This window comes from Gavia stellata, chromosome 29 (assembly GCF_030936135.1).
Source record: "Gavia stellata isolate bGavSte3 chromosome 29, bGavSte3.hap2, whole genome shotgun sequence".
Taxonomy (NCBI): domain Eukaryota; kingdom Metazoa; phylum Chordata; class Aves; order Gaviiformes; family Gaviidae; genus Gavia; species Gavia stellata.
The window spans coordinates 3,338,475-3,347,824 of record NC_082622.1 but is presented as its reverse complement, the minus strand read 5'-3'; the positions used below and the strand labels follow the sequence as shown (position 1 = coordinate 3,347,824).

Below are 9,350 nucleotides of genomic sequence, written 5' to 3'. Positions count from 1 at the left end.
CGGCCCAGGTTCCCTGCTCTGGGCACAGGGGCAGGACGTCCAGGCCTGGTTCCTTCTTCCAGTCACCTTTTCTGCAGTTTCTGGGGGAGCTGAGCAGATGTTCTCGGCTCGGTGGAGGCAGCCTGATCGCTGTGCCCAGAGCAGGTGCAGAGGGAGCTGGCACCTGTTTAACAGGAACTTGGAAATGATCTCATCAAGTTTGCAACAGATGAATTAAAGCTGAATTCCCAGGGGTTTACACTGTGGTTTGGCAGTGGGAATCGGCCCCACATTTGAATCCAAGTTGCTGAGCAGCAAATTCCTTGTGCCGCGTCCGCGAGGCAGTTGGTCTCCGCAGCGTCGTTCCTGGGGGATGCGAGCGCCGTCTGCGCCACCGCGCTTCCTGGCGTGCCGCTGTGGGTGAAACCGGGAGGGTCTTTTCCAGGGCATTTGGGATTCTCCTGACAAATGCAATCAAGATGGTTCTTCCTGGGAGGGTTTTGGGGTGGTAGAGCACAATTTTTTCCTTCAGCTGCTTGCGATACACCACGTGGCAAGAGCCATCTCTCGGGCCTCAGCCTTTGAGGGGAAGGGCTGCGTGGGCAGATCTGCCATCACAGGCTCCGGAGATGCCTGCTCTGGTGGGGATTAGATTAAACCTCCAGTTTGTGTTCCTCAGCATTGAATTATTTCTGTAATGCTCTGTGGGGTGGCTGCCTTGGGCCATTTGATAGGGGTGTGGGGTGGCTTGGGAGCTCGGACTGAAGGAAATATGCAAGGAAGAGCTGGGAATTTGGGTTGGCTTTTCTCTGCCAGCATTGGACAGAGCTGGGCATCAGCTTTGAAATGCCGGGCACTGCGTTTGTGTTGCTGGGTCTGTCTGCAGCGCCAGCTGAACCTCTTCTCGAGCCCAGACTTGTTTGCCATCCGCGCTGACTCAAGCGTATGTGGATATGGGCTCAGCCCAGCGCTGGGGCACGCGGCCAAGGGGTCGTGGCGTGGAACTGTGTTCTCCTAGCCTGGATGGACGAGACGCAGGTGAGGCCGGGTGTAAAACCCCATTCGCCGCTGATGCGCTGAGCGTGGTCTTCTGATAGACGGCATGGACATGTTGAGTTATCTTCCCAGGCCAGGCTGGGATCATCAGGGCAGCTCTGTGAATGAGGGGTGGGATTATCTGCTGCGTCTCCTGAGTGCAGTCAGATGACCATACTGTTAGAAATGGATTTAATATCCTTAATCGGTTTAATATGAACTTTGTTATCCCCACAGATAAATGTTATTCCTCTACCACAGTAGCTGCTAGTCTGCCTGTTCCGTTCAAGAGCCTGCTCGTAACAGGCTGTGCTGCGGCCGCTGTCGGGCAGGGTCTCCCCGGCCTTCCCCCTGCTCCCTGCCGCCCGCTGCAGTGCCTTGTTTGGAGGGTAGCAGCTCCCAGGTGTCCCAGGAGAACGGGGGTCTGTCACACTTGCTTGTTCGTGCTGTGGCTGGACCGGGAAATGGAAGGTGGAATCACACCCTGATCCTGCCAGGAGGAAGAAGCGAGTTGGTTTTCTCGGAGAGGTAGGGGCTGTTGATGAGGACACAGGTCCTCATTTATTTATGCAGAGCCAGGGCCAGCATCTTGGCGATGATTTGCTCTCCAAGAAAGAAGCCGGTGTCTGTTCCACCTCTATTGCTCAAAGGACTCAAGGCAGGGACTGGGATAGAGCTCCTGGCGCAGGTCACACCAGTTCCTGGCACTGGCACACGTCCTTCGGCTCCCGCTCCTCTTGCTCTGGGCCCTGCCCGCTCCCAGCCTCCTGCAGAAGGGACGAACAATGCGAAATCACTCTCCGGTCCCAGCCAGGACTCGCTGAGAAAGTTGTTGTGGTCTCAGGTTTCAGGCTGCTGTCAGTGCCGAGAGGTTTGGGGATGGGGAATGGCACTTCAATCCATCTGCCCTCCGCTAATCCCCAGACAAACGCAGCTCTTCCATCTGTGCAGCCGGAGCCGCCGAGCCCATCACACCAGCCACTTAATCTAAATGGCTTTGGCCAAAGATAAGGTCATTAATTACACTGGGATTAGAAAACAGTATAGGCCTGGCGTGGCTTGGCTCGCCATCAGTTAAAGTCCTCGGCGCCCTGGCCTGGCTGAGCATCGCGGCTGGAGAGCTTGAGCTGGAGAGCCCTGTGCCCTCGCTGATGGGGCATCGTCCCCGTGGCACTGCCTGTCCTCGGAGGAGTCCCCTCACCTGGGCACTGGCATTTTGGCACGGTGCTGGGCTGGGCTCCTGTCCCTGGCCCCCGGCAGGGCTGGGTGCCAGGTGGAGTTGGTGATGCAGGTCCCAGGGGACACCTCTGGAACACCTCCTGGGAGGAGCGCACGCACTGTGGCCGCCAGCATGGCCCGAATCCTTGCGTCCGGCAGTGAGAGGTACACGGGCAGCATCCCACCATCTGCATCCCCATCACTTATTGCCTCCAGCCTTCACCAGCCCCTTCCATGGCACCACATCAAGCTCGGCCCCGACTTGCTGCCCGCACTGGAAGGTGGGGCTGGCCAAACCCCGCTGCTCTGGCTTGCGGCCACCATCCCTGGAGCTCAAAGCAGCCAAAGCCCCTTCGCTGATCTCAGATCCAACGTCTGTCTGTGATGTTCAAGGACTTGTGCTCTGTTTCCTCCACCTTTCGGTTCCCTTTTCTTGCTATGTTTTGGCTGTAAAATGCTCCGATTTGCTCATCCTGCAGGAAATTTCTCATCCGTGCGGCGCTGCCCTTTGCTGGGATGTGCCGCCTGCTCTGCCCCGCAAGGTGCTGCGTGGGGAACAGCCGGGGCTGGAGCCACAGATGTGGCATGAATTTGGCCTCAGCCTTCCCCTTGTAAGGAAAAGGCAGCACCGCGGTGGGCCTGGGGGGGACGATACGGATGGCTGGGCTGTGCCTCTGCACCGGGAGCCGGCCGGCACCGTGGCACAGCTGCCATCTCGCCCGGCACCGGTGACCAGCTGGTGTCTGTGCCCATGTTCGCTGGTGGGTTTAAAGGGTCCGACTGTCTCTTAACTCCTGTTGGAGGTCCTGGGTGGTGACGCTCTCCCGGCTCTTCCCACCCCAGTTCCCACACGGAGAGGATGATTCTGTCCGGGTGCCACGCACGAGCTGGGGACCATCTGGGGGTCGGTGTCACCTGGGGACGGGCAGCTCCTGCAGACATGTGGCAGCTGCAGCCACCGAACCGAACAGTGTCCTGGCCTCATCTTCAGTTCCCAGGTGGGATCATTGTGCCGTGGGGCACCAGGGAGATTTAACAAAGCCCTGGGTGATGGGCTCGGTGGGAGGGAGCCCTCGGGCTCAGCAGGGCTGGCTGGCATCGCTGCCGTGGCAGGGCTGGTGGGCGAAGGTAGCTAATGGGGAAACTGAGGCACGGCTGGTGCATGGAGTTGCTCTGAGAGCTGCCAGGGCTGGGAGCAGGGCAGGGCATTTTGGATCCCGTGGCCCATTCAGTGTCTCGGCGGTGTTTCGGGCGGGCTGTGGGGGAGCCGTGTCGCAAGAGCCTAAAAATAAAAGGAGCTGTTGGCCGAGGTTGTGCAACGGCGTGTGCGTCCCGCGCCGCGCGGGAGTTCGGCGGCTTTGGCGGCAAAGCCCGGGTGTGTGCGGCTGGATCCTGGCACCAGGCCCAGGAAATGCCGGTACCCGAAGGGCTGGGGGCTGCTAGGTCTGCCCCCCTCTTTGTCCCTTCCTTGTGCTGCTGGCGAGCCCCCGTGGCTCCCGTGGCCTGGGGGGTGCTGGTGGGTGCCCATGCAGGTTTGGGGACATGGGGGCTGAGCCGGGCTGCGGCGGGCGGGTGGGTGGGATGGGTGTCCCTGTGTTGGCACCCTGAGCAATTCAGTGGGGGGGTTTGGAGCCCAGGGTGCTGCAGGGACCCTGCCCGTGTGCCCTCCCAGCACATGCTGGAGGCAGCGCTTGTCACCCATTGCACAGGTGGGAAAACTGAGGCATGGGCATGCCACCAGGGAGCCACCCTGCGTGAGGGTTCTGGGCTGCTGGTGTCACACACGGCATGCCCATTGTCCCCCAGCAGAGTTGGGGGGGGCCGTGTGAGGCAGCGAGGGGGGGCCAGCAGTGCAGGCAGGCGCCTGGCGGGAAAGGGCGCGGGAAGGAGAGTGCCAGCGGGACACCAAACCCCGGGGGACTTGGCCCCGCGCCCTGGGAGTGTGGCCGTGGAGGGGTGAGCCCCGGGTGTCCCTGTGGGGGGTGACACAGCCCCCGCCAAGGGCTGGCACAGGGCCCCGCGCTGCAGGGTGCCCGTGGGGCCTCCCTTAGCTCGGGGGGGCTGCGGGTGGGTGGCCGAGGCCAAGTGGGTCCCCCCATGGTGGAGCTGGCACGAGGGGGGCCGCCGGGGCTGCTTTGTCACGGTGTCACAGGGCCATCTGCCGGCAAAGGCATGGGCCGGTGGCAGCCTGCCATGGCCTCCAGCAGCCTCCCAGTCCTCCCAGTCTGCAGCTGCTGGGGTACTGGGGCAGGAGGGTGCCCTGGATGCGCTGGCTCGGGGGCAGCACCACCATGGCGGGGCCACCCCTGGGCCATTGTCCCTCCAGGAGCTCCTGGTCACCGGCAGTGTCATGGTGGGGCTGAGACATGGCTGGGAGGTACGGTTTGTCCCGGCAGGGACGGGTCCCCAGGTCACCACGTAGGGTCCCCAGGGTGTCACGGACGGGGCCCCGGGGCACGGTGATCCGGGTGCCTCTGGCTGGTGCGGCGCAGGATGGGATGCAGCAGAGACGGCCCCGCTCCGGCCACGAACAGATTAAATGTCATTTTATTTCACACCCAAAAAAAAAATGTAGAAAAGAAGAGGTGAGTGGAGATTTAATTGCTCATATTAAAAATCTACCAGGTGAGACTGAGCCGTTTCCACCAGAGTCAGTGCAGATCTGCAGGGATGTTTATTCCTCCTCTGCAGCCGGATGCTCGGGGACAGGGATGGGGGGTGACACCCGCCCCTTTCCCCGCTCCCCAAGGTGCCCCCCTGCCATGGGCGCTTGCTGCTGCTGCCAGCCCCATCCCTGCATCCCTGCCCAGGCCCATCCTGCCCGGCCCCAGCAACCCCGGCACGGTGTCCCCACGGTGTCCCCACGGTGTCCCCACGGTGCTACCCGCACCTCGTGTCCAGGAGCGGGTGCTGATTTGGGTGGGGGTGGGAAGGGGGGGGCAGGAGCATGTGGGGAGTGGCCTTGGGCCGTTTTGTTTTGGTTTTTTTTAAATATTTCTGTGTATTTCTTATTGTCCCTTTTCCCTCTGTACAAAATGAGCGGTATGGTCATGGGCGTAGGTGACACGGTGACGGTGTGTGGGGTCGGGGCTGGCTCTGGCGGCCGCCCCGCGCTCACTGCAGCAGGGCCCGGATCTGTTTGGACGTGGTGTCATCGTTGAGGTGCCGAGTGGTGTACCTGGATGGAGAGGGGACGGTCACCCCACAGCGCCCCGGCCCACTCCTCCGCTGCCATCCCACAGCACCGGCCGGGGAGGCCAGGGCCCCCCCCCGTGTCCCCCGGCCCCCTGGCTCACCTCAGAGCATTCAGGAGCCCCTCGGTGCTGGTTGAGGGTTGGTCTTTCAAGACTTTGATGCAGCCTTTCATCTGGTGGGGGGAGCGAGAGAGGCAGTGAGCGCCTGGGCATGCCGTGGGGGGGTTGCTCCCCTTCCTCCCCATCCTCCTCCTCAGTGCTCGGCGCGGATGAGTTCCCCTCTGGACCAGTTCAGACAGAGATGTCCCCACAGGGGACATCCAGGGAGAGGGACCCCTGGGCATCACCGCTGCCCTGGGATGAGCGGGATGGCTGTGACCCCCCCACGCCCACTCACGTCAATCTTGGAGGTCTTCGCGAAGGCCCCCACGGGGTGGACGTGGTCGTAGAGGATGATGACGCCGACCATCACCCGCATACAGAAGAGGAGGGTCTCGGTGTTGGTGAAGCGGCTCCGGTACTCCCTGCGCCAGGAGAGGGGCCGGCTGAGCCCGGGGAGGGGGGTGGCAGAGGGACCCCGGCACCAAGACGTCCCCCCCCGTGTGGGGTACTCACGGGGTCTCCAGCATCACCCTGCAGACGCAGGCCATGGTGCTCAGGCAGTCGGTTGTGTCCTCAATCGGGAGGGTCTTGTTCTGAAACCCAACAGGTCCCAGCTCCCATTTCCCCTCCTGACCCCCGTGGGGTGCCGGGGCCGGAGGGGGGCTTCCCCCCGCCCCGAGGGTCCCCCCCGGCCTCGCTCACCTCCGAAACGAACTTGGTGGTGGCATTGCTGAGCGTTTTGAGCATGGGGGTTGCCTCGGCGTAGAAGAGGGACATCCTGTTGGCCATCTCGTTGTTCACCTCGCTCTCCGCATCCAGCTGTGGGGTGGGATAATGGGGGTTGTTGGGGTGGCCGACCCCCCCCGACCCCCCCCAGTCCTGTGACCCCACTGGGGGAAGCCATCCCTGGGTGGGGGGATGGCACCGTCCTCTCACCTGCAGGTTGTTAATGCGATTTCGGCTGATGGTCCTTCTGTAGTAGCTGAAGTCGTTCTGGATGGCGGGGTTGGTCATCTGTCGAGGGGAGTCCCACGTTAGGGGTCGGGGTGGGGGTCACGGCTGGCTCGGTGTGCCCAGGGTGAGCCTCGGGGGTCCCAAGGGACTGCGCTGGCTCATGGCTTTTGCATGGTCCCGGTGTGGGGGCCACGGGCCCCCCCAGCCCTCGTCCCACCTGGGGGGCACGGGGAGGTACCTTGAGCTCATCGAAGCTGAGGGTGAAGTGGAGGATCTCGGCGAACTGCTTGGCCAAGGCTTGCTCCCGCTCGAGGTGCTGGGTCGGGGCGTACGGGGGGCTGGTGAGGGCCTCCAGCAGACTCCGCAGGGCGTTCTCTGGGGATGAAGCACCACTGGTCCCCGTCTCACTCCCTCACACCTCCCTGGCCCCGGCTGGGGAAACTGAGGCACGGGGCAGCATGGCATCCTCACCTGAGCACACCCCATGGCCAGGGCTCCCCCTAACCTGCCCCATTCCTGCATCCAGGGAGGGATGCAGGATGCAACGGGGGGACGCGGGGAAGGGAGACGGGGGCTCGGAGCGCTCACCCAGCCGCAGGGAGAACTCGTAGAAGCGTTTCAGCTTGGCGACGAGGGGGCAGACGGCGCTCCAGGCCCTCTCCTGCAGCCGCAGGTCCCCGGGGTTTTGGATGGCCTGTGGCGGGGAGAGCACCGGCGGTTGCCCCAAGCCATGGTGGGTGGGTGGGCAGTGGGTGCCGGGGCTGCACCCACCTCTCGGATCTCCTGCCCAGCGCCTGTGTAGGACTGCAGCTCGGCCAGGACGGCCTGCGCCTCCTCCAGCACAGCGTTCACCTGGTTCCACACCGCCGTCTCGGCCTCCGTCGGCTGCGCATCTGCAGGGCAGCGCCCCGGGGAGAGAAACCCGGAGGGCTCTGAGCGGGGCCCCGGGCGGTGAGAGCCAGAGTGGGGTGCCAGCACCCCAGCCCACGACTCTCCCGCCAGCCCACAGCCCTTCCTGGCGGGTTTCTCCCCCCGGTCCGTCTCCTTGCCCGAGCTCGAGCCAAGCCGTGGAGGGGGGGGGCAGATGGGGGTGAGTCCTGGCTGCCCTGCGACCACGGTCCTGCTCACAGGGGTCCCCGAGCAGCCCCCAGCCCTGGGCTGGCCCCAATGGGCTGCAAAGTGCCCTGGGGAAGAGGTGCGGAGCGATAGCCCCCGGCCATGGGTCTGCCCCAGCAGCCGCGGCCCCCCCTCCCCGGGGAGACCCCGGACGGCGAGGGTGGGGGGAGGACGTCTGGGATGGGCGCGATGCGATGGGCGACGGGTACGAGAACTCAAAATGGCGTGGATGTGGAACTCAGAATAAGTACGAAACAAAAAAGGAAAATAAAAATCCCATCTCACTTTCAAAGTCAAGGAAAAAATTAGGGCCTTGGTCAAGTTCGTTATAAGTCAACACTTTAAGAAGGTTCCCCATGTGAAACCTGCAAGAGAAGAAACAAGAGGAAAAAAGCATGATGGTGAGGTGGTGCTCGGGGAAGAGGTGCGGGGCTGCGGGCAGCGGCCGGCAGCGGCCAGAGCCCCCGTCCTCCCCCCGCTGCTCCCGGGGGCTCGAGGCACTCCCGGGTGGTCAGCGGTGACCCCGCGGCTGCTCCCGGCCCTGGGGCTGCAGCCTCTTCCCCCCTCGCGATGGTGATGAGAGCTGACGGATGGGGTGATGGAGAGGAAGGAGCGAAGGGAGGAGAGAGCCGCCGGGCTCCGGCGAGGAGGGCGAAGCGGTGAGCGAGCCCCCGAAGTCTTGGCTATGGGCATCCCCCCCTTTAGCTGCAGAGTCAGCCCCGAAACGGGGGGGTCGTGGGGAGCCCCACAGCCCTGTCCCCATGCCGGGGGGCTGCGGAGGGGGCTGGAGGCGGGCGAAGGCTGTGCTGCCTCAAAGGACCCACGAGGAGCAGGGAAGGTCCATCGCCGTGGGAGCGGGGTGGCTGCGTGACCCCAGCCCCACACCCCAGCCCCGGCTATTTTGGGATGTGCCGGTGCCGGAGGCGGTGCGGCGAGCTGCGCACGGCCTCTCCCCGCCGGGGCCGGAGCGAGCGGTTCCTGCTGCACTATTTTTACCCCCCTCGCTCTTGCTCTGAGCTGTGCCCTGGGAGGAAGTGGGGCAGAGGGAGGAAGGGGGGGCCATGGGGCTGCACGAGGTCTGGCACCTCGCCGAGGTCCCCGAGCCACACTGTCGTGTCCCAGTTAGCCCAGGTCAGCGGGAAGCTGGGGCAGGTCCCCTGGCTGGACCGGGGTCCCCAATCCCTGTCCCTCAGGCGCAGGCTGCGATCACCGCGCTGCCCTTCCCGGCAGGGCAGGTGGCACGGATCCTTCCCTCCTCCTTCCCTGGCATCCCTGGCCTCCAGGCTGTCCCTGCCGCGGCGGTGGCAGGGGACGTGCCACATGGTCACCTGGTGCCACCGCCTCTAATGACAGCGGGCACGTGTGTTAGGTCCTCATGGGCCAGGTCCTGCTGCTGGGATGTATCCTGCATCCCCGCCACTCGGCCAGGGACATCTCCCTGCGCGTTCAGGGATGGGACATCTCTCGGGGTCCCACTTCCCTGCCCCACCCAGCCCTTTGTGGGGCACGTCCAGGGCTGCCCCAAGGTGCCTGGGGACACGGGGCTGCTCAGGGACACCGTGCCTGTCCCCATATTCCGGAGAGCAGCCGCGGCGGCGGCCCTGGCCCCCTCCCCGCGCCCGCCCTGCTCACGGGACTTACTTTCAAAATCCAGGAAAAAATGAGGACAGTTTTCTAAATCTTTGCCCAATACCTTTATCAGGTTGCCCATGGCCAGCAGACCTGAGCGAGAGAAACAGAACAGAGTGGAAC

The 9,350-nt window shown here is 63.9% G+C and overlaps 1 protein-coding gene across 2 annotated transcripts; it reads right to left on the bottom strand.

Annotated features, from left to right (window-relative positions):
- Positions 1-5,346: 5,346 nt before the first annotated feature.
- On the bottom strand, positions 5,347-9,309 carry LOC132319652 (CYFIP-related Rac1 interactor A-like). Of its 2 annotated transcripts, XM_059830926.1 has the most exons (11): positions 8,113-8,245; positions 7,884-8,018; positions 7,254-7,375; positions 7,071-7,176; positions 6,721-6,857; positions 6,465-6,542; positions 6,231-6,347; positions 6,042-6,121; positions 5,824-5,950; positions 5,529-5,599; positions 5,347-5,410 (listed from the first exon to the last, which is right to left on the bottom strand). In XM_059830926.1, the coding sequence occupies exons 2-11, from the start codon at positions 7,993-7,995 to the stop codon at positions 5,347-5,349; spliced, it is 1,014 nt and encodes a 337-aa protein (XP_059686909.1). In that variant the 5' UTR covers positions 7,996-8,018; positions 8,113-8,245. The 2 variants fall into 2 exon arrangements, with proteins under 2 accessions (XP_059686909.1, XP_059686908.1); XM_059830925.1 differs by lacking the exons at positions 7,884-8,018; positions 8,113-8,245 and adding an exon at positions 9,240-9,309.
- Positions 9,310-9,350: the final 41 nt, after the last annotated feature.

Excerpts from the sequence above, each read along its gene's own strand:
- LOC132319652 (XM_059830926.1), bottom strand. The coding sequence starts at position 7,995 with ATGCTTTTTTCCTCTTGTTTCTTCTCTTGCAGGTTTCACATGGGGAAC. Across the intron at positions 6,543-6,720 it reads TCAGCTTCGATGAGCTCAAG|ATGACCAACCCCGCCATCCA; the intron begins GTACCTCCCCGT and ends TCCCCTCGACAG. Across the intron at positions 5,600-5,823 it reads CGAAGACCTCCAAGATTGAC|ATGAAAGGCTGCATCAAAGT; the intron begins GTGAGTGGGCGT and ends TCCCCCCACCAG.